The 27,514-nt window shown below is 45.5% G+C and overlaps 2 protein-coding genes across 2 annotated transcripts; both read left to right on the top strand.

The window, feature by feature from the left end:
• The first annotated feature begins 59 nt into the window (after positions 1 to 59).
• LOC124044339 (ankyrin repeat and MYND domain-containing protein 2-like) lies at positions 60 to 10,288 on the top strand. The gene is made up of 6 exons (XM_046363995.1): positions 60 to 126; positions 810 to 873; positions 8,406 to 8,517; positions 8,926 to 9,054; positions 9,197 to 9,299; positions 9,546 to 10,288. The coding sequence occupies exons 1-6, from the start codon at positions 60 to 62 to the stop codon at positions 9,602 to 9,604; spliced, it is 534 nt and encodes a 177-aa protein (XP_046219951.1). The 3' UTR covers positions 9,605 to 10,288.
• A 7,102-nt stretch (positions 10,289 to 17,390) lies between these two features.
• On the top strand, positions 17,391 to 20,814 carry LOC124042749 (sclerostin domain-containing protein 1-like). The gene is made up of 2 exons (XM_046360853.1): positions 17,391 to 17,716; positions 18,316 to 20,814. The coding sequence occupies exons 1-2, from the start codon at positions 17,521 to 17,523 to the stop codon at positions 18,798 to 18,800; spliced, it is 681 nt and encodes a 226-aa protein (XP_046216809.1). The 5' UTR covers positions 17,391 to 17,520; the 3' UTR covers positions 18,801 to 20,814.
• Positions 20,815 to 27,514: the final 6,700 nt, after the last annotated feature.

Here is a 27,514-nt window from a genome sequence, read left to right on the forward strand (position 1 = left end):
ATTGTTTGTCAACACTTGTGAACTCAGATAATATTAATTACATGTTAACAACAAAGAGAATGGCTGCTCCCAAGAAAGGTGATCTTTCAGCACACGAGCGGGAAATATTTAAGGTTATTGCTGCAGGTAAATTGCTTGTAGATTTGTTTTGCCTGACTTTGTAAACACGCTTTTCTGTTATTTTCATTTTTTTCAGTGCAATTTCTCGCAATATTGTCTTGCGTTGTGACACCAATATGATTAAAGCAATTATCCACAGGCATTTTTGCTTCTTTCATTTTCAGTAGGCTACATTTTTGCTGTTGTTGTGTATACAATTACATTTACATCAGGCTGCTGATTATCCCGCACACCTGTCACCATCGTCAAGCGCACCAGCACCTCATGACACTCACCTGGACTCCATCAACTCCTTGATTATCTTCCCTACATCTGTCACTCCCCGTGGTTCTTTCCTCAGGTGTTATGGACTCTGTTTTCATGTCGGTGAGATGTTTGTGGGTCGTGTTGTTGATTAAAACACTCCCTGTACCTGCTTCCCGACTCTCAGCACACTCGTTACAGCTGTAACAATTGTATAGTAATAATTTCATTAGCCTAGGTTACTTCCCATAGTAGTCGCAATAACATTATGACAAATTAAATATATTTTTATACCAAACTGCTGGAGTGCAGCTGTTTTCACAATCGCAGTTTCTTGCCAAATTGTATACCTACGGGGTGAGAATGAGAGATTGCACATAATTTATAAGCAAATGTATGAGATTGAGGTATTGCATGTTTCAATCTATATCTAAAATCTCTCTTAGGTGATGTGCAATATGTTGTAGAGCTGCTGGGCTCCAATGATGTCAGAGTCAACTGTCTGATGAGGTACGGATGGGGCTAGGGAGTCTTGTGGAAAACTGACAATGTTACCTGTGGTGTTTGTGTCATTTGTCAATGCTAAAATGAGATTTGTCATTAATTTCCACAAGATATCCTTGTCCCAGATCCATATGCTAGCCATAAATACCCCTGAGATGTTTAGAATATTATAAACTATAACTGTCATTTAAAAGTGAATTTCACTAAAATCCTCTACACATACACGCTAATGGTTAGTGCCACAAACAGAGTGATGTAATTGGGATGATGTAGCCATAGAGGCATGTATAACGTGGGTGTAGGCCTGCAGCATGTGTTTTCCATTGTCATGTAGACCTATGGCGAAGACTCTTGAGGGCAGGATGCAGTACTCTAGGACGTTCCACAATAGCATCACGCTGCCACTAGATGTAACCCACGGACTACTTCAGACCACGTCTTTGTGTGTTGTGTTGTGTCCAGTCTGTCAGAATCAGATGGGGCAGCAGAGATGACAGTATACACTTTGATGTCACTACCCGCTTTAGATCTGTCTGAAGAGATCTCTCTGTCTGGACGTGAACGCAGGACACAGAGAGAGGTAACACTCTCAGACCTCTGCTATATAAGCCTGCTGGCAACAGTCATGTTTGAAGCTTTGTTAGTTGTATGTACAGGGTACACATGGTATACATCGTCCAATGAAATCTTTACTGAAAGTCATGTTACGCTCAGGGCAGTGCATCAATGTACAAGAATAGTCTGATCTGTTTTGACTGTCTAACCAACTGCATACACCTGGTGGCTGTCATTCGTCAGTTAGATGAGAGAACCTAGTTATTTACACGTGTTTTTCTGAGTCAGTTATGAAGTCATAGGAGAGTGTTTATTCAGTAGCATACCAAGTGACCAGTCAGTACTCAGCTTGAGGTTTCTGCCACAGTGTTTCTGTGAAGGTTAGTGCTTCTTTACGTAATAGGATTTCAGTTTGTTGAAACATTGGAAAGTGTTAATTTGTTTCTCTTGAACAGCTTTGTTTGACATCCTTCTCTAGAACATGAGCTGTGACGGCTTCGCTCTCACACACTCTTAGGAAAAAAAGGTGCTCTCTAGAACCTGAACGTGTTCTTCGGCTGTCCCCATATGAGAGCCCTTTGGAGAACCCTTTTTGGTTACATGTAAAACCCTTTTATTCCCTCGTTCGCTCTCTCCCTCGTTCGCTCGCTCTCTCTATAATTCTCTCTCACTTTATAATTCTCTCTTGCTCTCTCTTTATAATTCTCTCTCGCTCTCTCTCTCTCTTTATAATTGTCTCTCACTCGCTCTCTCTTTATAATTCTCTCACTCTCTCTCTCTTTATAATTCTCTCACTCTCTCTCTTTATAATTCTCTCTCTCTTTATAATTCTCTCTCTCTCTCTATAATTCTCTCTCGCTCTCTCGCTCTTTATAATTCTCTCTCGCTCTCTCTCGCTCTTTATAATTCTCGCTCGCTCTCTCTCGCTCTTTATAATTCTCGCTCGCTCTCTCTCGCTCTTTATAATTTTCTCTCGCTCTCTTGCTCTTTATAGTTCTCTCTCGCTCTCCCTCTCTCTATAGTTCTCTCTCGCTCTCTCTCTCGCTCTTTATAGTTCTCTCTCTCTCACTCTTTATAGTTCTCTCTCTCTCTCTCTCTCACTCTATAGTTCTCTCTCACTCTTTATAGTTCTCTCTCTCTCTCTCTCTCTCTCTCTCTCTCTCTCTCTCTCTCTCTCTCTCTCTCTCTCTCTCTCTCTCTCTCTCTCTCTCTCACTCTTTATAGTTCTCTCTCTCTCTCTCTCTCTCTCTCTCTCTCTCTCACTCTTTATAGTTCTCTCTCTCTTTCTCTCTCTCTCTCTCTCTCTCTCTCTCTCTCTCTCTCTCTCTCTCTCTCTCTCTCTCTCTCTCTCTCTCTCTCTCTCTCTCTCACTCTCACTCTCACTCTTTATAGTTCTCTCTCTCTCTCTCTCTCTCTCTCTCTCTCTCTCTCTCTCTCTCTCTCTCTCTCTCTCTCTTTATAATTCTCTCTCTCTCTATAATTCTCTCTCGCTCTCTCGCTCTTTATAATTCTCTCTCGCTCTCTCTCGCTCTTTATAATTCTCGCTCGCTCTCTCTCGCTCTTTATAATTCTCGCTCGCTCTCTCTCGCTCTTTATAATTCTTGCTCGCTCTCTCTCGCTCTTTATAATTTTCTCTCGCTCTCTTGCTCTTTATAGTTCTCTCTCGCTCTCCCTCTCTCTATAGTTCTCTCTCGCTCTCTCTCTCGCTCTTTATAGTTCTCTCTCTCTCACTCTTTATAGTTCTCTCTCTCTCTCTCACTCTATAGTTCTCTCTCACTCTTTATAGTTCTCTCTCTCTCTCTCTCTCTCTCTCTCTCTCTCTCTCTCTCTCTCTCTCTCTCTCTCTCTTATAGTTCTCTCTCTCTCTCTCTCTCTCTCTAATTCTCTCTCTCTCTCTCTCTCTCTCTCTCTCTCTCTCTCTCTCTCTCTCTCTCTCTCACTCTTTATAGTTCTCTCTCTCTTTATAGTTCTCTCTCTTTCTCTCTCTCGCTCTCTCTCTCTCTCTCTCTCTCTCTCTCTCTCTCTCTCTCTCACTCTTTTATAGTTCTCTTCTCTCTCTCTCTCTCTCTCTCTCTCTCTCTCTCTCTCTCTCTCTCTCTCTCTCTCTAGTTCTCTCTTTTCTCTCTCTCTCTCTCTCTCTCTCTCTCTCTCTCTCTCTCTCTCTCTCTCTCTCTCTCTCTCTCTCTCTCTCTCTCTCTCTCTCTCTCTCACTCTTTATAGTTCTCTCTCTCTCTCTCTCTCTCTCACTCTTTATAGTTCTCTCTCTCTTTATAGTTCTCTCTCTCTTTCTCTCTCTCTCTCTCTCTCTCTCTCTCTCTCTCTCACTCTTTATAGTTCTCTCTCTCTCTCTCTCTCTCTCTCTCTCTCTCTCTCTCTCTCTCTCTCTCTCTCTCTCTCTCTCTCTCTCTCTCTCTCTCTCTCTCTCTCTCTCTCTCTCTCTCTCTCTCTCTCTCTCTCTCTCTCTCTCTCTCTTAACCCTGTGGCACACCCATAGAGACTGTCAGAGGTCCGGACAACAGGCCCTCCGATTTGACACACTGAAGTCTATCAGAGAAGTAGTGATGACAAGCTATGTGTGCTTATCAAGAGGTGTGTTGTCACACTCCATGCATCATCTTACATTACATTTACATTACATTTAAGTCATTTAGCAGACGCTCTTATCCAGAGCGACTTACAAATTGGTGCATTCACCTTATGACATCCAGTAGAACAGTCACTTTACAATAGTGCATCTAAATCTTAAAGGGGGGGGGGATGAGAAGGATTACTTATCCTATCCTAGGTATTCCTTAAAGAGGTGGGGTTTCAGGTGTCTCCGGAAGGCGGTGATTGATTGTCCTGGCGTCGTGAGGGAGTTTGTTCCACCATTGGGGGACTAGGGCAGCGAACAGTTTTGACTGGGCTGAGCGGGAACTGTACTTCCTCAGTGGTAGGGAGGTGAGCAGGCCAGAGGTGGATGAACGCAGTGCCCTTGTTTGGGTGTAGGGCCTGATCAGAGCCTGGAGGTACTGAGGTGCCGTTCCCCTCACAGCTCCGTAGGCAAGCACCATGGTCTTGTAGCGGATGCGAGCTTCAACTGGAAGCCAGTGGAGAGAGCGGAGGAGCGGGGTGACGTGAGAGAACTTGGGAAGGTTGAACACCAGACGGGCTGCGGCGTTCTGGATGAGTTGTAGGGGTTTAATGGCACAGGCAGGGAGCCCAGCCAACAGCGAGTTGCAGTAATCCAGACGGGAGATGACAAGTGCCTGGATTAGGACCTGCGCCGCTTCCTGTGTGAGGCAGGGTCGTACTCTGCGGATGTTGTAGAGCATGAACCTACAGGAACGGGCCACCGCCTTGATGTTAGTTGAGAATGACAGGGTGTTGTCCAGGATCACGCCAAGGTTCTTAGTGCTCTGGGAGGAGGACACAATGGAGTTGTCAACCGTGATGGCGAGATCATGGAACGGGCAGTCCTTCCCCGGGAGGAGGAGCAGCTCCGTCTTGCCGAGGTTCAGCTTGAGGTGGTGATCCGTCATCCACACTGATATGTCTGCCAGACATGCAGAGATGCGATTCACCACCTGGTCATCAGAAGGGGGAAAGGAGAAGATTAATTGTGTGTCGTCTGCATAGCAATGATAGGAGAGACCATGTGAGGTTATGACAGAGCCAAGTGACTTGGTGTATAGCGAGAATAGGAGAGGGCCTAGAACAGAGCCCTGCGCAATCCAAGCGTGGGCCGCGCCGGAGTTGCCCAACTCGGAGAGGGTGGAGAGGAGGATCTGATGGTTCACAGTATCGAAGGCAGCCGATAGGTCTAGAAGGATGAGATCAGAGGAGAGAGAGTTAGCTTTAGCAGTGCGGAGCGCCTCCGTGATACAGAGAAGAGCAGTCTCAGTTGAATTACTAGTCTTGAAACCTGACTGATTTGGATCAAGAAGGTCATTCAGAGAGAGATAGCGGGAGAGCTGGCCAAGGACGGCACGTTCAAGAGTTTTGGAGAGAAAAGAAAGAAGGGATACTGGTCTGTAGTTGTTGACATCGGAGGGATCGAGTGTAGGTTTTTTCAGAAGGGGTGCAACTCTCGCTCTCTTGAAGACGGAAGGGACGTAGCCAGCGGTCAGGGATGAGTTGATGAGCGAGGTGAGGTAAGGGAGAAGGTCTCCGGAAATGGTCTGGAGAAGAGAGGAGGGGATAGGGTCAAGCGGGCAGGTTGTTGGGCGGCCGGCCGTCACAAGACGCGAGATTTCATCTGGAGAGAGAGGGAGAAAGAGGTCAGAGCACAGGGTAGGGCAGTGTGAGCAGAACCAGCGGTGCCGTTTGACTTAGCAAACGAGGATCGGATGTTGTCGACCTTCTTTTCAAAATGGTTGACGAAGTCATCTGCAGAGAGGGAGGAGGGGGGGGGGGAGGAGGATTCAGGAGGGAGGAGAAGGTGGCAAAGAGCTTCCTAGGGTTAGAGGCAGATGCTTGGAATTTAGAGTGGTAGAAAATGGCTTTAGCAGCAGAGACAGAGGAGGAAAATGTAGAGAGGAGGGAGTGAAAGGATGCCAGGTCCGCAGGGAGGCGAGTTTTCCTCCATTTCCGCTCGGCTGCCCGGAGCCCTGTTCTGTGAGCTCGCAATGAGTCGTCGAGCCACGGGGCGGGAGGGGAGGACCGAGCCGGCCTGGAGGATAGGGGACATAGAGAGTCAAAGGATGCAGAAAGGGAGGAGAGGAGGGTTGAGGAGGCAGAATCAGGAGATAGGTTGGAGAAGGTTTGAGCAGAGGGAAGAGATGATAGGATGGAAGAGGAGAGAGTAGCGGGGGAGAGAGAGCGAAGGTTGGGACGGCGCGATACCATCCGAGTAGGGGCAGTGTGGGAGGTGTTGGATGAGAGCGAGAGGGAAAAGGATACAAGGTAGTGGTCGGAGACTTGGAGGGGAGTTGCAATGAGGTTAGTGGAAGAACAGCATCTAGTAAAGATGAGGTCGAGCGTATTGCATGCCTTGTGAGTAGGGGGGGAAGGTGAGAGGGTGAGGTCAAAAGAGGAGAGGAGTGGAAAGAAGGAGGCAGAGAGGAATGAGTCAAAGGTAGACGTGGGGAGGTTAAAGTCGCCCAGCACTGTGAGAGGTGAGCCGTCCTCAGGAAAGGAGCTTATCAAGGCATCAAGCTCATTGATGAACTCTCCGAGGGAACCTGGAGGGCGATAAATGATAAGGATGTTAAGCTTGAAAGGGCTGGTAACTGTGACAGCATGGAATTCAAAGGAGGCGATAGACAGATGGGTAAGGGGAGAAAGAGAGAATGACCACTTGGGAGAGATGAGGATCCCGGTGCCACCACCCTGCTGACCAGAAGCTCTCTGGGTGTGCGAGAACACGTGGGCGGACGAAGAGAGAGCAGTAGGAGTAGCAGTGTTGTCTGTGGTGATCCATGTTTCCGTCAGTGCCAAGAAGTCGAGGGACTGGAGGGAGGCATAGGCTGAGATGAACTCTGCCTTGTTGGCCGCAGATCGGCAGTTCCAGAGGCTACCGGAGACCTGGAACTCCACGTGCGTCATGCGCGCTGGGACCACCAGATTAGGGTGGCCGCGGCCACGCGGTGTGGAGCGTTTGTATGGTCTGTGCAGAGAGGAGAGAACAGGGATAGACAGACACATAGTTGACAGGCTACAGAAGAGGCTACGCTAATGCAAAGGAGATTGGAATGACAAGTGGACTACACGTCTCGAATGTTCAGAAAGTTAAGCTTACGTAGCAAGAATCTTATTGACTAAAATGATTAAAATGATACAGTACAGCTGAAGTAGGCTAGCTGGCAGTGGCTGCGCTGTTGACTTTGTAGGCTAGCTGACAGTGGCTGCGTTGTTGACACTACACTAATCAAGTCGTTCCGTTGAGTGTAATAGTTTCTGCAGTGCTGCTATTCGGGGGCTAGCTGGCTAGCTAGCAGTGTTGTTTACGTTACGTTGCGTTAAAAGAATGACAATAGCTGGCTAGCTAACCTAGAAAATCGCTCTAGACTACACAATTATCTTTGATACAAAGACGGCTATGTAGCTAGCTATGTAGCTAGCTACGATCAAACAAATCAAACCGTTGTACTGTAATGAAATGAAATGAAAATGTGATACTACCTGTGAATGCGACCGGGTTGTTGAGTCCTATTCGGTAGACGTTGGCTAGCTGTTGGCTAGCTGTCGGCTAGCTGTTGGCTATCTGTTGGCTAGCTGTCGGCTAGCTGTTGGCTAGCTGTTGGCTAGCTAGCAGAGTCTCCTACGTTAAGGACGACAAATAGCTGGCTAGCTAACCTCGGTAAATTAAGATAATCACTCTAAGACTACACACTCTAAACTACACAATTATCTTGGATACGAAGACAGCAAAGACAGCTATGTAGCTAGCTAACACTACACTAATCAAGTCGTTCAGTTGAGTGTAATAGTTACTACAGTGCTGCTAATCGGTGGGCGTTTGCTAGCTGGCTAGCTGCTGGGCAAATAGCTAGCTGCTGGGCAAATAGCTGCTGGGCAAATAGCTAGCTGCTGGGCAAATAGCAGTGAAGACTACGTTAGGACGACGAAATACGATAATTATGCAATTATCTTTGATACAAAGACGGCTATGTAGCTAGCTAAGAATAAATTGCTAAGATTAGACAAATCAAACCGATGTGCTATAATGAAATGTAATGAAATGTAATGAAAAAGTTATACTACCTGCGGAGCGAAGTGCCGATGCGACCGCTCGCTCCAACCCGCTCCAACCCGGAAGTACTCTTGTTTCTCTTGATAGTAGTTGATGTGATTGATTGCATTGCAAGCATTATAACCTGTACCCATCCAATTTAATTATTTCTTTTAACATTTCCAGACTAGACCATTGGGTACTAATTGTTGTGTTTTATAGTGCTTTATATTGCATGCATACCTTATGTAAACTGTATCGACAGTTCCCTAGACAATTTCCATGTTTCATTGTCTTTAAAATACATGTTTTTGTAAATCTCTTCTCTCAGCCTGTTGAAGGGGAGGGATGGAGATGGTTTTCCTCAGTACCAGGAGAAATTTCCCTACTGTGAAGCCGCACTGCTACATCAGCAGGTCATGAGCATCGCACCAGTGGAGATCGTGAGTGAACTTCCACTCATTCATCCATTCAAACCTTCCTTTGACTTAGGTCTCATCCCCCAAAATGGTTTTAAACTACATTGTTGGTTAAGGGCTTGTAAGTAAGCATTTCACTAAGTTCTACACCTGTTGTATTCAGTGCATGTGACAAACAACACTTGATTTGATTTGGTGTAAGGCTCCTCCTATGGACTCATGTTATTTGTCCCTGCAGAAATTAATCAATTGAAGATTGATTGGATTATGCAAAACATTTTAAATGTGTAATTTGCATATTAAGGAGTCCATGTTCATTCTCAATTCATTTAGATTATATTGACAATTGATGTTATTACAAATGCCTTTCTGTATGGCAATGTTCACTCTTCAATGTTGAACGTTCCATGTTCCACTGCTTCTCGTCTCCAGGGTAACGACCGGACAGCGTTCTCAGTGTTAAGCCAGGCTCTCACGGGTAAGATGACCTTCATAGATGCTGATTTCTGCACTACGTGTGGCGAGAGAGGGGCAGAGAAGAGATGTTCCCTCTGCAACATGGTAGGAAAACCACCTCCGACCTACAGAAGCACGTGGTTTCTCTCAATTGTTTCCCTCTCTATTACTTTGGTTACACTTAATGATTTCATCCATGAATACGCCATGCTTACATGCTAATAAATGTTTTATTTTACTACTACAGGTGACTTACTGTGGCCTGATTTTTCAGCGACTCCACTGGCCCACCCATAAGATCTGTAGAGGACCGCAGGAGAAGGATACCCCGAGACTGAGGGAGCACTGTGGTAAACTATGCACTCCTATCTGTTGAAAACACATACAATAGGTTTGCTATTGTTATACTACACTGTGCTATGTTGCTCCATACTGGACATGCTTTTTAGCCCAGGAATAGGCTTATTCTGAGTGTGGGATACTGGCCTCAATAGCCTACTTTAATACTGTAGCTTGTTACATACTTGTAGCTTTCTGATGCCTTCCAAGTTCAACTTTAGACTGTTTCCCCATTCTCCTCTCTATCCTGGGTCCAGATGAGGAGAGTGACATGGTAAAGGAGACAGCCAGCTTCCTGGCAGAGCTGTGGTTTTAAGGCAGAGGAGCATGGCGTCGTTAGGGTGTCCCAGTCCCTCAGTGCCAGACCAGCTAAACTGCCCCTCCACATCCTCAGAGGGACCATCATCCTGCCACCAGGAATGAGAACGACTGCTGGTGTTCTTCTCTACTGGGTAGTTAATTGATTCATTGATTAATGTTACTGATTAGCCAGAGTACAGTGATATTAATAATGAAGTTATATTGAACTGAATTGATTCCATTCACTTGGTGTATGAGGTCTGAATCAATCCCTGATTTAAAGGGGAATGATGAAAATCAGCATTATTACTGATTGGCCAGGATGTCCAGATTGAGAGGGGAGAGTGAGGATGAATGCTTTATTCACCAAGCAGCTGGACTCAGGGTGTATTCAGGGTGTGTATATGATGTACAATAGCATATTGTGTCTTAAAATAACAATAACAATTTCCTCCCTTCCCTTACATTAGTAATGTGAAAAATGCTTTCATGTATAAATAGGACCACCTTACTGAACAATACCTGTCATTGTTATGGCAGTGGATAAGACACACAATATGTGTTACTCTAAACTCCTTGTGATTTCCTTCTATAACTTGAGACCCATGGCTTATCTTACCAGTGATGTATCCATATCAGTCCACATCACAGATGATCCACGGATGGCCCAATGACCATCTGACTTCAATGCTGGACCAAACTTTACACCCAAATGGCATTTGTTTTGCTTTCCAGTTTTACATTTTCAATCACATCAATAAAGAGTGCCTTAATAGTTGTGCTTCACTGTCCATTTTGTTGTTATGGGGACTTTCCCATATGTTTGTTTTGCCACTAGATGGCAGCTTTTCCCTTTATTGCCATCTATTGCAATGATTCTAATGACTGGTTATTCAGCCACTGCACTCTGTCGGCAGGGTTCAAAGGGTACTGGAGCATGATGTTTTGGCTGAATCTATAGTTCTATACAATATGCTGTCAGACTTTCTTTGCAGAGAGTGAGCATTCTCTATATGAAACAAAGTTAATTCCAATTCTTCACAGTGCAGACAGTAACCTTTAATTCATAGTCATGTGTCAGCTAGTCAAGACACAAGGTCTTCATAAACAAATACATCTCCCAATATTTCAATAACTCCACTGTTGACCTGTTTTTGTTGGTGGCCTCCTCTTGGTTGCTATGCAAGAGTGGGTCTTCAACACCATCTATATAATAACTATAGTTTCCCAAGGGCAGGAAAGGAGCACTCATGGACCATCTTCTCACACAAACATCAGATACTTCAGGTAGTTAAGTCCTACGGCCATGCTGTTGAATTCTATAGACCCCTGTCTCCGCTTCCTGTCAGTATTGTTCTCAAGCTTCCACTGCCCAGGGTCCCATGGGAGAACAGACAGTGGCCCCTGCAAATTATGGCTGCTGCTGGTCATAGTGTATGTGTGTGGTTGCTGCTCATAGTGTGTGTGGCTGCTGCTCATAGTGTTTGTGTGTGTGGCTGCTGCTCATAGTGTGTGGCTGCTGTTCATAGTGTGTGTGGCTGCTGCTCATAGTGTATGTGTGTGTGGCTGCTGTTCATAGTGTGTGGCTGCTGTTCATAGTGTGTGTGGTTGCTGCTCATAGGGGCCAGCTAACTAACGAGCATTACATTTACATTTACATTTAAGTCATTTAGCAGACGCTCTTATCCAGAGCGACTTACAAATTGGTGCATTCACCTTATGACATCCAGTGGAACAGTCACTTTACAATAGTGCATCTAAATCTTAAAGGGGCGGGGGGAGGGAATACTTATCCTATCCTAGGTATTCCTTAAAGAGGTGGGGTTTCAGGTGTCTCCGGAAGGTGGTGATTGACTCCGCTGTCCTGGCGTCGTGAGGGAGTTTGTTCCACCATTGGGGGGCCAGAGCAGCGAACAGCTTTGACTGGGCTGAGCGGGAGCTGTACTTCCTCAGTGGAAGGGAGGCGAGCAGGCCAGAGGTGGATGAACGCAGTGCCCTTGTTTGGGTGTAGGGCCTGATCAGAGCCTGGAGGTACTGAGGTGCCGTTCCCCTCACAGCTCCGTAGGCAAGCACCATGGTCTTGTAGCGGATGCGAGCTTCAACTGGAAGCCAGTGGAGAGAACGGAGGAGCGGGGTGACGTGAGAGAACTTGGGAAGGTTGAACACCAGACGGGCTGCGGCATTCTGGATGAGTTGAAGGGGTTTAATGGCACAGGCAGGGAGCCCAGCCAACAGCGAGTTGCAGTAATCCAGACGGGAGATGACAAGTGCCTGGATTAGGACCTGCGCCGCTTCCTGTGTGAGGCAGGGTCGTACTCTGCGGATGTTGTAGAGCATGAACCTACAGGAACGGGCCACCGCCTTGATGTTGGTTGAGAACGACAGGGTGTTGTCCAGGATCACACCAAGGTTCTTAGGGCTCTGGGAGGAGGACACAATGGAGTTGTCAACCGTGATGGCGAGATCATGGAACGGGCAGTCCTTCCCCGGGAGGAGGAGCAGCTCCGTCTTGCCGAGGTTCAGCTTGAGGTGGTGATCCGTCATCCACACTGATATGTCTGCCAGACATGCAGAGATGCGATTCGCCACCTGGTCATCAGAAGGGGGAAAGGAGAAGATTAGTTGTGTGTCGTCTGCATAGCAATGATAGGAGAGACCATGTGAGGTTATGACAGAGCCAAATGATTAGGTGTATAGCGAGAATAGGAGAGGGCCTAGCACAGAGCCCTGGGGGACACCAGTGGTGAGAGCGCGTGGTGAGGAGACAGATTCTCGCCACGCCACCTGGTAGGAGCGACCTGTCAGGTAGGACGCAATCCAAGCGTGGGCCGCGCCGGAGATGCCCAACTCGGAGAGGGTGGAGAGGAGGATCTGATGGTTCACAGTATCGAAGGCAGCCGATAGATCTAGAAGGATGAGAGCAGAGGAGAGAGAGTTAGCTTTAGCAGTGCGGAGCGCCTCCGTGATACAGAGCATGGTGCTGTCATGTTGCCTGTCTGTGAATAGAGCCATAACTGACTCATCCCCCATCCTCCACAACCCCTCTGTTAACCTGTCCTCCACAACCCCTCTGTTAACTCATCCTCCACATCCCCTCTGTTAACCCATCCTCCACACCCCCTCTGTTAATCCATCCTCCACATCCCCTCTGTTAACCCATCCTCCACAATCCCCTCTGTTAATCCATCCTCCACATCCCCTCTGTTAATCCATACTCCACAATCCCCTCTGTTAATTCATCCTCCACATCCCCTCTGTTAACCCATCTTCCACATCCCCTCTGTTAACCCATCCTCCACAACCCCTCTGTTAACCCATCCTCCACATCCCCTCTGTTAACCCATCCTCCACATCCCCTCTGTTAACTCATACTCCACAATCCCCTCTGTTAATCCATACTCCACAATCCCCTCTGTTAATCCATCCTCCACATCCCCTCTGTTAACTCATCCTCCACAACCCCTCTGTTAACTCATCCTCCACAACCCCTCTGTTAACCCATCCTCCACATCCCCTCTGTTAACCCATCCTCCACAACCCCTCTGTTAACCCATCCTCCACATCCCCTCTGTTAACCCATCCTCCACATCCCCTCTGTTAACCCATCCTCCACATCCCCTCTGTTAACTCATCCTCCACAACCCCTCTGTTAACCCATCCTCCACAACCCCTCTGTTAACTCATCCTCCACAATCCCCTCTGTTAACTCATCCTCCACAACCCCTCTGTTAATCCACCCTCCACATCCCCTCTGTTAACCCACCCTCCACATCCCCTCTGTTAACCCATCCTCCACATCCCCTCTGTTAACTCATCCTCCACAACCCCTCTGTTAACCCATCCTCCACATCCCCTCTGTTAACCCATCCTCCACATCCCCTCTGTTAACTCATCCTCCACAACCCCTCTGTTAACCCATCCTCCACAACCCCTCTGTTAACCCATCCTCCACATCCCCTCTGTTAACCCATCCTCCACAACCCCTCTGTTAACCCATCCTCCACAACCCCTCTGTTAACTCATCCTCCACAACCCCTCTGTTAACTCATCCTCCACAACCCCTCTGTTAACCCATCCTCCACAACCCCTCTGTTAACTCATCCTCCACAACCCCTCTGTTAACCCATCCTCCACATCCCCTCTGTTAACCCATCCTCCACATCCCCTCTGTTAACCCATCCTCCACATCCCCTCTGTTAACCCATCCTCCACATCCCCTCTGTTAACCCATCCTCCACAACCCCTCTGTTAACCCATCCTCCACATCCCCTCTGTTAATCCATCCTCCACATCCCCTCTGTTAACCCATCCTCCACATCCCCTCTGTTAACCCATCCTCCACATCCCCTCTGTTAACCCATCCTCCACATCCCCTCTGTTAACCCATCCTCCACATCCCCTCTGTTAACCCATCCTCCACAACCCCTCTGTTAACTCATCCTCCACAACCCCTCTGTTAACTCATCCTCCACAACCCCTCTGTTAACCCATCCTCCACAACCCCTCTGTTAACCCATCCTCCACATCCCCTCTGTTAACCCATCCTCCACAACCCCTCTGTTAACCCATCCTCCACAACCCCTCTGTTAACCCATCCTCCACAACCCCTCTGTTAACCCATCCTCCACAACCCCTCTGTTAACCCATCCTCCAAATCCCCTCTGTTAACCCATCCTCCACATCCCCTCTGTTAACCCATCCTCCACAACCCCTCTGTTAACCCATCCTCCACATCCCCTCTGTTAACCCATCCTCCACATCCCTCTGTTAACCCATCCTCCACAACCCCTCTGTTGACCCATCCTCCACAACCCCTCTGTTAACCCATCCTCCACATCCCCTCTGTTAACCCATCCTCCACATCCCCTCTGTTAACCCATCCTCCACATCCCCTCTGTTAACCCATCCTCCTGTTAACCCATCCTCCACATCCCCTCTGTTAACCCATCCTCCACATCCCCTCTGTTAACCCATCCTCCACATCCCCTCTGTTAACCCATCCTCCACATCCCCTCTGTTAACCCATCCTCCACATCCCCTCTGTTAACCCATCCTCCACAACCCCTCTGTTAACCCATCCTCCACATCCCCTCTGTTAACCCATCCTCCACAACCCCTCTGTTAACCCATCCTCCACAACCCCTCTGTTAACCCATCCTCCACAACCCCTCTGTTAACCCATCCTCCACAACCCCTCTGTTAACCCATCCTCCACAACCCCTCTGTTAACCCATCCTCCACAACCCCTCTGTTAACCCATCCTCCACATCCCCTCTGTTAACCCATCCTCCACAACCCCTCTGTTAACCCATCCTCCACATCCCCTCTGTTAACCCATCCTCCACATCCCCTCTGTTAACCCATCCTCCACAACCCCTCTGTTGACCCATCCTCCACAACCCCTCTGTTAACCCATCCTCCACATCCCCTCTGTTAACCCATCCTCCACATCCCCTCTGTTAACCCATCCTCCACATCCCCTCTGTTAACCCATCCTCCACATCCCCTCTGTTAACCCATCCTCCACATCCCCTCTGTTAACCCATCCTCCACAACCCCTCTGTTAATCCATACTCCACATCCCCTCTGTTAACTCATCCTCCACATCCCCTCTGTTAACCCATCCTCCACAACCCCTCTGTTAACCCATCCTCCACATCCCCTCTGTTAACCCATCCTCCACAACCCCTCTGTTAACCCATCCTCCACAACCCCTCTGTTAACCCATCCTCCACAACCCCTCTGTTAACCCATCCTCCACAACCCCTCTGTTAACCCATCCTCCACAACCCCTCTGTTAACCCATCCTCCACATCCCCTCTGTTAACCCATCCTCCACAAATCCCCTCTGTTAACCCATCCTCCACATCCCCTCTGTTAACCCATCCTCCACATCCCCTCTGTTAACCCATCCTCCACATCCCCTCTGTTAACCCATCCTCCACATCCCCTCTGTTAACCCATCCTCCACAACCCCTCTGTTAACGACCCATCCTCCATCCTCCACAACCCCTCTGTTAACCCATCCTCCACATCCCCTCTGTTAACCCATCCTCCACAACCCCTCTGTTAACCCATCCTCCACATCCCCTCTGTTAACCCATCCTCCACATCCCCTCTGTTAACCCATCCTCCACATCCCCTCTGTTAACCCATCCTCCACAACCCCTCTGTTAACCCATCCTCCACAACCCCTCTGTTAACTCATCCTCCACATCCCCTCTGTTAACCCATCCTCCACAACCCCTCTGTTAACCCATCCTCCACATCCCCTCTGTTAACCCATCCTCCATCTGTTAACTCATCCTCCACAACCCCTCTGTTAACCCATCCTCCACAACCCCTCTGTTAACCCATCCTCCACAACCCCTCTGTTAACCCATCCTCCACAACCCCTCTGTTAACCCATCCTCCACAACCCCTCTGTTAACCCATCCTCCACATCCCCTGTGTTACCCCCCCTCCACAACCCCTCTGTTAACCCATCCTCCACAACCCCTCTGTTAACTCATCCTCCACATCCCCTGTGTTTCACCCCCCCATCATACCCCCCATCCCCCTGTTTCCCCCTCTATTATCCCTCTCTCTTCACCTATATGTCATGTCACTCACAGAAGCATAAAAGGATTGATCTCAAATTTCCGGTTTTTGAGATGTATAAATGTGCGAATGCTGCCTGCGTCATGGTATCATATAACTTTGATAGTCCTCTTTTAAGCCCCCAGGTTCCCTCTTCTCAGTTTCCCCTCAGCCTCATCCATTCCCTCCCCTTCTTCCAGACAGTATGACTAACATTGCTTTTTGGAGGTAATGGGAGATTGTTTGGACAGCGGGGCTTTTAAAAAGAAAGAAGAAATAAGATATGAAAAAGAAAAGCTACTTATTTAACAATATGGCATGAGCCTGGACAGTTTTACAGTGGATTCATTTTCACGCTTATCAAAGGAGGGGACATAGCTGAGGAGACGTTGGGTGAATTCATTGTCAAGGCAGGCCTGGGAAAGGAGTGAAAACAGACACTGGTTCTTAGGGGCAAGGAGTCGACAGGATGAATGGGTGGATGGAGGAGATCTAAACGTTTGTCTTATTCTCTGATTTGGGTAATGCATCATACATCATGTTGGTGAGTTTACCTGAAGCACCTGAACTGCAGAGATGGAGAGATCACTGGATGAGAGAACACATGAGAACTACAGTAATCACTACCTCTGGTGCTTTTCGCTAGGAACGCACACTATCGCCCTGGACCAGAGCTCAGTACTCACCTGGTCTGACTGCAGGGTCTCCAGCTGAGCTTCCTTGCAAAGACAAATCAATCCGTTCAGAAATGGAAAAAAATGTTAACTATAAACTTACAAATCATCATGAAATAGAGTATCAAAGGATATGCCTCTGGCATGTGGCACTCTTTGATTATCTACATATGATTTGCATACATACATTCATTCAATAATTAATACATTATTTACACACAGTTACCTGATGGTCAACAAACCAGTATTATTGCTAGTTTATTATAAGCCTTTATATAGTTGTTGATCATGTTCTGTCCACTGGCCTATCCATAGAGGACAGCAACGTTCATCAAACTATGTTGACAGAAACATCTATTAATTGTCTGTCTATGTGTTGACTCAACTGACTGGCAGCCTATGTGCATAGTACTTGGAGGAGTATACAAGCTGTAAAAAAAACGCACTGCCCTTTGCTTTTGTGGGCGTAGCTGTGAGTGAAAACGCCTAGGTCATTCAGAAAAAGCACGCACTGCATGCGCACTAAGATGTTGTGGCAAAACAAGAGGCGGGTATATAAGCGACTGAACAATAGGTAAAATAACATCATAACGACCTAATTCCTCCTTTAGATCGCTGCACATATATTCTCTCACTCTCTACCTACCTGCCTGCCGAGTGCCTACGGGGAGGTGCAGAGATGCTTCTTACCACGAGTGGGTACCAGCTTGCGCTATTTTGCCTTCTGATAAGAAGCTGTCAAGCTGTCAAGAACGGCGCCACGGAAACGTTAAACGCTCAGTTGATAAGTACGGTCCAGGATACACCGAGTAGTAATGTATCAATGAATCAAGCACGCAACGGAGGAAGACGTTTGACCAGCGATGCGAGGAAAGGTGAGTTGCATGTTTATGCACATTCTAAATGGATTAATTCAACAATTCATAGTGGACCAAACAGATTCATTGTATTCACTGATCCTGAAGTGTAATTTAGCAAAAGGTCAATATGTATATTTATAATGTATTGATTATATAGTATTGGAATTGATATAATTCTGTATATAGGCACATTTTCCACAGACAAAAATGGGAGTTAAATAAACTAAAGTTGAATCATAGACTTGAATGGGAGACTTGCGTGTTTGAATGGGAGAAAGTTAAAAGTTCAAGCATTTGTAATTGTGTTGGACTTGTTGTTAACTCATGCTGCACATCAGATTACCCTGACCATGCCACCGTTATTGGTTTTGACAGTTCAACAATCTGTAATAAGAACATTACATGGAATAATCCCAAATGCAACTCCAAAATAAATCAAACACACCTAAAATACTTTCAATTATTTGAGCATCGCATTTGAACATCGTTTGATTTATATTTTAGTTCGTATTTTTGGGATTAACTCAATTTTCTGCCTAAAAGTTTGACAGCAATATTAGGTTTTGACAATATGTATCTGACAGAAGGTAACAGTCTCTCTCGCTCTGTCACAGAGCAGGGCCAGGCACAGAGCCAGGTGGGCTGCAGAGAGCTGCGCTCCACCAAGTACATCTCAGACGGCCAGTGCACCAGCCTGAACCCGGTCAAGGAGCTGGTTTGTGCCGGGGAGTGTCTCCCCTCCCACCTACTGCCCAACTGGATCGGCTCTGGTCCCGGCTACACCGGAAAGTTCTGGAGCCGGCGGGAGGCCCAGGAGTGGCGTTGCGTCATCGACCGGACCCGGACCCAGCGCATCAGACTGCAGTGTCAGAACGGAAGCTCCAGGACCTACAAGATCACTGTGGTTACTTCCTGCAAGTGTAAACGCTACTCCAGGCAGAACAATGACTCAGGGAATGGGAAGTCAGAGGTGGAGGTTGGGCAGGCCCAGGGGCAGAGCTCCACACTCCAGGGGCCCAAGAGGAGGAAGGGAAAGGAAGGGAAGAATGGACGTTCTGGGCAGGAGGACTGGGCTGAAGAACAGCCAAAAAATGACTGAACGGAGACTTCTGGTCAGGGGTGCTCTGTACACCTCTGAGGGGATGGAAGGTCTCTCTGTGCCCCCACTTAAGAAACAACTGCAGCACCAACAGACACTAGTTTTGTTTAGATGGAGCCAATGTGTTCGCTATGTTTAAAGTAGCTATATGGAGAAGGCTATGCAATGATTCTTCAGACAGTGCAACTGGTTTGCCTAATATTGACCACTGTGGATGTGTTTGTAAATGTATGTGTTTTTGTATGTGATAGAATAAGACTAGTTTAAATAGTACAAGAACCACATTAGACAACGTGAGATGAAGTGTTCCTATCAACAGCTGAGTATGTTTTCCAAATAGTAATGTTTATAATAACATAAAATGGCATGGAATGTATATAAATAGTGATTCTATACTCGTTGTGTTACTTTTCAAAGTATACTAGTAAAGAACAAGAAGGCCCTCACACTGTTAAGACTCCCAACTCATCACTTTCTTGACAACATTTCCAACCCAAACAGATCTTCTTCTGGTCAAACAGACTGAGTGCTCACTTCCCCAAATATACACATTTCACCTCACATGACCAAATAAGCACATGATGCATGGTGGGGGCAAAAACAATTTGTTCATCTCTAATAATGTGATATAAATGAGACGGGCACATATAGTAGTTTCAGAAAATAATATATAGGTACAAAATGACCAAGTAAGAGACCTGGAAGGCAAGACAAATCAAAGTGACAAATTCATGTAAGAAATGTTCTGATATCAAACTCCTGGTTCAGACCTTTAGGTGACATGGTACAACAACGGTGAATCCAATACAATTCTCTTCTCGGTAATAGATGATCATATCTCACCCCCTCCAGGGAGTCTTAACATGTTCAATACCAATGTATCTCAGAGAGCTGATGTCGTGACGAGGCTCCATGAAATGCGCAGCCACAGGGTTTCTCTGTACAAGTATCCTGGTATTACTCCGGTGTTCTGATGTCCTTGTTTTCAGAGTTAGTTTTTCCTACACAGCATAGGCCACAAATACACTTGATCAGGTATATCACACTTTTTTGTGGAACACGTAATGATGCCTTTAATCCTAATGACCTTGCCTGCAATATTGTGCATTTGTTCATAAAGTTACACTAGGTACATCAGCCACGTCTATAATTACTTTTCAAAGTATGTAACGGATTACTATGACAATGTAATATATTTTTGTACGGAGATAGCTTAAACTTAATAGAAATAAGCTCATCTTTTTTATATATATATTTGCTACATTCCATGTAATCACTTTCTGGACAAGTTGTGTCTCAAATAATTTGCCTTTGGATAATGAAATAAATATTGTCTACTATGATTAAATCACTGATTTAATATAAAAAAGGACTTTTCTTTAATTATTTGTGTAATAACAATTGATTTACTTGTCAATAAATTGTGCTTTAATCATTAGTAGTTAAATGCCTTGAGCATGAGGCCACAGGCGGAGGACCTATAACTTCACAGCAAACAGGAAGTCAGTAACAACAGAAGCATTAGCCAGTGATGAAATGTTCTATTGAGTGTAATAGAAACTGTCCTCTGTGCAGGAATCCTCTCTCCTTCAGGCTACTGGGCATGTTCCAGTCAGGAGCTACATGTTAACATACATGACTGTGTCAGATACCCCTTCAGTGTAATACCATGCAAGCTATATATTTAGTACTTATGGCTTCCTCAAAGAGCATTGGGAACCCTTGATATTCCTAGTTAGGGGATGGCAGCTAGTTTTGGCATTAGGACAGAGGGGTTCTAAAACTGACAGCACCAGAGTGGTGCGTACCATAAGGGGGAAGAAGCATAGGGAATTCATGTCTGTGAATCTCAGAGCAGAGCTTGTGTCATTGACACAATAATACAAGGCTTGTAAAACTTCCTCTCTGTAATTGTCCCTGACAACATATTCTCCTCCTGAGTAGCAGTGATGCTATAGGACTTGTAACTACTACCTTTAATTTGAATTGTAACTACCACAAACACGCTGTGAAAAATGCTCTTACAATAAACTCATATTTGCAAAGTCAATCGGATGCCGTTAAAGAATTATAGACATTGTCCGACACTCTACAATCATATTACTTACTCATTCTTTTCCTCTCTCTCTCCCCTCGTTCTCTCCCTCTCGCCCCCCCCCTCTCCCCTCTCTTTCTCTCCCTCTCGCTCTCTCCCCCTCTCTCTTTCTCTCGCTCTCCCCCTACCTCTCTTTAATCTTGAAGCATGCAATTTGTAACTTATACCCTCTCATCACATCCTAGCCTGCCAGTGTTTCAATCTCCACACTGCTGCCCCCCTCTCTCTCTCTCTCTCTCTCTCTCTCTCTCTCTCTCTCTCTCTCTCTCTCTCTCGCTGTTCAACCCTGGCTCTGTGTAGGACTGTGAACCATAATTACATGCTTATGGAAGCACTTCTGAGGCTCAGCCTTGTAATCTTGTAATACTTGACTTGTACAGAACTCCACATCCTGTCGTAGTCTGATGTCTCACACTGATAGAACTGCATCGAATCCTTTCCCAGGAAGTGTGAGGCACCTTTCTACTTTCTACCTCCAGAACCTATACCTGAGAAACCAGGGTCATGATCATTAGCGCCTGAAGAAACAAGAACTAAATCAGGGAGGGACTACTTGGACTTCATACTATTCCAATCAAAAACAGTCATTTTAATTTTCCATTAAAAAAATGTTTTGTTTCCTTTTCCATGGTGTGCCCAACTGAACTCAACCAGGTGGTTGATCTGATGACAGGGGGTAGATGGTGACCTTCTCACCCCAGCCGGGTGCTGGGCAGGTGGGTGTCGGAGCTGAACTGAGCGGTGTCCATGTGGTAACGATTCATTATAATGAGGCCCAATTAATTAGGACATAATTATCTGCTATTATCAGGCTGGCTGCCAAACTAGAGTGTCATTTAGAGCCAATGCCACTACAAGGCTAATCCTTCCTATCACCAATAGTAGACATGAGGATACGTGGGCTAGCAGCTTCCATGATCAGACACTGATCTGACACTGATGGGAAAAATGAACAGTCACAGCAAGAAGCAACACTGCATCAATCCATCGCCTCGCAACCAAACATCGTATCCCTTTTGCACAGCATAGAGCATGTTGGTCCTAGTCAAAATAAAATGACTACTTCCGGAATGACACCCCTGTTTAAAGTATTTAGTGCACAACATTTGGCCAGAGCCTTGTAGATGGACGGCGAGCTGGGCGGTCTCCATGTGTGTTCCAGATTCTGAAACCAATAGCCAGGGAATGGCTGCCTAATTATCAGAGAGAGAGAGGAGTTTAATCTCTGGGATGCACGCCTGACATTTTAGGTAATGAGCGTGCGAACTGGCTGGATATCTACGTGACTGGCACGCACCAGCCCAAACAGTCCACAGACAATAGGCTGTGGTGATTAGGCCTACAGGTCGATGATACAATGTAGGCTACCTTTATAATAACCAGTCAATGTTATAATTTCTACTCACTTGTGATATGTTGTATAACAAGTGTGGAACATGTCTAGCAGTAGGAACGCTCTTGAAAATGCTAGCATGATATCTAAACATTAGCAAACTGTGGATGATGCCAAATATGAGGGAAATGCATTGGAGTCGAATGTCGGAGGTGATGGGCAGTGTGCATGTCAAGAGTTGATATAGGCTAGTGTCAGCCAGGGAATGAAGTGGATAGTGGGGTAAGTTGACCCATGAGCCAAAAGGGGTGAGTCGAGCCACCTTTGTTTCTTGGAAACCATACACAAAATATATCATTTGACCAAATATTTAGTGAGGCTTCATAATTTCATGGAGTCTGTGAAGCAAGAAACCACATGGAAAAAGTGGCAAATTAGGTCTAAGAAAACAGATTTTCACAAAGTCAAATGAATTTATTGTGTTACAGGTTTCACGATGCTTGTATTTAAACCAAAGTAGATACTTTAAATATTGTTATATATGCCAATTGGCGTCTCTATAATCTTCAATATGAGGTCCTTAACCTAGCATGAAAGTACATGCCTGTAGCTGTGTGGGCTAACATTGTCATAATGTTTGCCTTGGAGTTAGTTGAGCCAATGGTTGAGACAATGCAAGTTGAGCAAATTGAAGGGTTTTCTTCCCAACTGTAATTATCATTGAAATATGAGGTAACTACAGGGCCTGGCCTATGTTAAAAGTGCTTTAACCTGTGATTTGGTATTTTTGGTATTTTATTAGGCTCCCCTGTTGCAAAAGCAGCAACTACTCTTCCTGGGCTCCACACAAAACATGAAACATGACATAATACAGAACATTAATAGACAAGCACAGCTCAAGGACAGAACTACATGAATGTAAAAAAGGCACATGTAGCCTACATGTCAATACATACACACACACTATCTAGGTCAGATAGGGGAGAGGCGTTGTGCCGTGAGGTGTTGCTTTATCTGTTTTTTAAAACCAGGTTTCTGTTTATTTGAGCAATATGAGATGGAAGATAATTCCATGCAATATAGCTCTATATAATACTGTACGCTTTATTGAATTTGTTCTGCATTTGGGGACTGTGAAAAGACCCCTGGTGACATGTCTGGTGGGGTAAGTGTGTGTGTCAGAACTGTGTGTAAGTTGACTATGCAAACAATTTGGGATTTTCAACACATTAATGTTTCTTATAAAAAGAAGTGATGCACTCAGTCTCTCGACTTTTAGCCAAGAGAGACTGGCATGCATAGTATTTATATCAGTCGTCGGATTACAATGAAGAGCAAGACGTGCCGCTCTGTTCTGGTCCAGCTGCAGCTTCACTAGGTCTTTCCTTGCAGCACTCGACCACACAACTGGACAATAATCAACATAAGTCAAAGTTAGAGCCTGCAGGACTTACTTTTTGGAGTGCAGTGTCATAAAAGCAGCATCTGCTTAAAATGATTAAAAGACAAAAAAGCGATTGTGATTGTGTTGAATGGCCGATTAATTAGATGCCGATTATGGCCGATTACATTGCACTCCACGAGGAGACTGCGTGGCAGGCTGACCACTTGTTACGTGAGTGCAGCAAGGAGCCAAGGTATGTTGCTAGCTAGCATTAAACTTATCTTATAAAAAACAATCAATCTTAACATAATCACTAGTTAACTACACATGGTTTCTAACGACTCTCCTCTTCTTCTGACGAGGAGTAAGAGATGTCGGACCAATGCTCAGCGTGGTAAGTGTTCATCTGGTTTATTTGCCTGAACACTAAAATACAAAATAACAACGTGAATAAACGAAACAAATGAAACAGTCCCGTGTGGAACTTTCCTGCATTTGCCAGCAGCTCTTCGCAATGCATGAAGCACAGCGCTGTTATTGACTGTAAGCCTATCAACTCCCTAGATTAGGCTGGCAACACTAAAGTGCCTATAAGAACATCCAATAGTCAAATGTATATGAAATACAAATGGTATAGAGAGAAATAGTCATATAATTCCTATAATAACTACAACCTAAAACTTCTTAACTGGGAATATTGAAAACTCATGTTAAAAGGAACCACCAGCTTTCATATGTTCTCATCTTCTGAGCAAGGAACTGAAACGTTAGCTTTCTTACATGGCACATATTGCACTTTTACTTTCTTCTCCAACACTTTGTTTTTGCATTATTTAAACCAAATTGAACATGTTTAATTATTTATTTGAGACTAAATTGATTTTATTTATGTAATATATTAACTTAAAATAAAAGTGTTCATTCAGTAATGTTGTAATTGTCATTATTACAAATATATATGTAAAAATCGGCAGATTAATCGCTATCGGCTTTTTTTGGTCCCCCAATAATCGTTACCGGTATCGGTGTTGAAAAATCATAATCGGTCGACCTCTAATTCTGATGAACTCCAGAGATACACAACATCCTGAAATATATGTAGACATAATTGTTATAAAGAATACTATACATGCATTTCCCTTGACGGAGTGATGCTGAATGTACTCTCCCTTACATAGAGTATGTTCAAGCCTCAACCCAGTCTATAAAATGCAACACAGGGATATTTTCCTAAGACATTTTGTCATCATTACCCTCACAACTTCAAAACGTCTAGATCTTGACAGATCTATAAATGCTTTTATTTCAAGTCTTTTTCCTTTTCTCTTCATTGGCACCTGTAGGATTTTCCCTCATTAGTGAGAAGTGTTGGTTTTGTCACCTCATCTGAAGAAACGGCCATTTTAGTTCCGTAATGACCTGGCACAGTAACTGGCAGCGACACTGAGAGAAATAAATGTCACACGCAGGAAGAGTTATGTTCTTTTGGCCCCAGCGTAACTGATGAATGATAATTGAAAGTGTGTGTGTGTGAGTGCGTGCATGCATGTCTGTGTGTGTGTGTCTGTGTGTGTGTGTGTGTGTGCACATGTGTGTGCCTGCGTGAGAGGGTACTTTGCACAGAGGCCCTTCATGGGTACTCATGTCCTTATCTTCAGTTCATTCCTCTTACCTGACAGAGAGCGTAAGATATCTGGCCCTTGAGAGTTTGGGGAGCGCTTCCAGACATCTACAGAGAGATATCAACAGTGAGAGTGGTCTGGGGAGTGCTAGACTGAGTATGCTCTTTACACCCTTTCAACTCAGAGCTGACAGGACGACAAAGAGACACCTGATCGGGTCACATGACGGACTGATTTAGGGCTAAAGAGTACAGTAATATTCTCCTGATCCCAGCATATGGTTGGTAGGTTTCCAAAGAAATAGGATTGTCACGACTTCCACCGAGGTCGGTCCCTCTCCTTGTTTGGGCGGCGTTCGGAGGTTGACGTCCCCGGTCTTCTAGCCATCGCCGATCCACTTTTCATTTTCCATTTGTTTTGTCTTGTTTTCCCACACACCTGGTTTGCATTCCCTCATTACTCGTCTTGCATCTGTTTCCCCCCATGTCTGTGTGTGGAATTGTGATATGTAAATGTATGTGTACTCCAGGATGGTTTGCGCCAGGTTATTGTAACCCGCGTGTGTTTAGTTTTCTGAGTGCCGTGTTTTGTTCGCCTCAATAAAGGGCTCCGTTTGCTACCCATTTCTGCTCTCCTGTGCCTGACTTCCCTGTAGCCAGTTACACACTCCTTTACAAGGATGACTAGCACAATAGAATGGACATTCCCAGTCAGGTCAACATTGTCACATTTCTAGTGATAGTTCAGCCTCTCACCACGACATAGAAATACAATTTATTTATTTGATTGAACCTTTATTTAACTAGGCAAGTCAGTTAAGAACAAATTCTTGTTTACAATGACGGCCTACACTGGCCAACCCCGAAAGACGCTGGGCCAATTGTGCGCTGCCCTATGGGACTCCCAATCAGGGCCGGTTGTGATATAGCCTGGATTACAACACAGAAAGCAGAAACCAGATGGGCAAATAAATAATGTTCCTATACTTGAACACTCTAAATATTTATAATCATTGTTGTGGTCAAAATGCTGTTAAGAGATTTTGACAATCAGACAGACAGGCAGGCAGACAGACATGTTGTGTGCTGTTGTTTCTCCAGCCATGCTGTATTGTAGGTGTTTACTTTGATTCATGTGAGTCAATAGTCTACTGTCAGTTAGAGCTGATGGCAGACATCGTCACCTTGTAATATGGTTTAGATTAGCTGTGCTGTGTATTGTGTAGTATACATTTATGCTGTTGAAATACCACTTGGAGGAGTGATTCAGCATTTTACTCTCAGCCTGTGGTCCTCTCTCTCGTTCTCATTCTCTCTCTCTCTCTTTTTTCTCTCTCTCTCTCTCTCTCTGAGTCTTCCCAGGTGAGCTCATCTGTGTTGTCCCAGGTGTGCCATGAAAAACAAGCCTGTCAGGTCATCAGCTGCAGAAGGCAAAGAGTGTGTGTGTGTCAGGTTGTGTGTGTCACCAAGCTTTGTTGCCGGGATGATGACGATGATAAGCCTCTCTTCCTCCTGGTGAGTGCTCATCAGTCATCGCCAGGAGAGATCACTGGGTTCTACTTGGGTGGGCCGGCTGGGGAGTCACATAACTGAGACTGAGCCAGTCCAAGAGGGGTAGTCTCACTGGACTCCTCTCTTTCTCACTCACTCACTCACTCACTCACTCACTCACTCACTCACTCACTCACTCACTCACTCACTCACTCACTCACTCACTCACTCACTCACTCACTCACTCACTCACTCACTCACTCACTCACTCACTCACTCACTCACTCACTCACTCAATGAACTCTTTCTCCCTCTGAATCAAACTCTTGACCTGATCTTGATCTGTACTGAATAAGATCTGTGGAAAACCTATTAACCTCGCGATGATACATATTGATCCAAAGTACTGTACACACACACAGGAAGTGAACATAAAAGAATGTGTTATCTCCAGATTGGTTAGAAGAACAACAAAGCGTTAGAGAGAGAAAACAGCTTCCTGGCTCTTAGTCAACACTGCTCCTTAAGAACTATTCCTAATCACTGGAAAAGTTCTATACTATAATCTGATTAAACAAGTTATTTTGTTAAGAGTCAAGCTTGGATGAAATATGACAGATTAGCATAGCATGGCTCATAGTCAACAGGACAGGGGCTGTAACACGAAGAGTTATACAGGAGATTGACAGCTCATAGCCCCAGGTAAAGAGAGTGGGGGTAACTTTAGGGTAAACTCACTAGCTCATGTAGCACTGTAAAACTGCAACCCGATGATTCATGATGAGTTACA

This window comes from Oncorhynchus gorbuscha, linkage group LG09 (assembly GCF_021184085.1).
Source record: "Oncorhynchus gorbuscha isolate QuinsamMale2020 ecotype Even-year linkage group LG09, OgorEven_v1.0, whole genome shotgun sequence".
Lineage (NCBI taxonomy): Eukaryota > Metazoa > Chordata > Actinopteri > Salmoniformes > Salmonidae > Oncorhynchus > Oncorhynchus gorbuscha.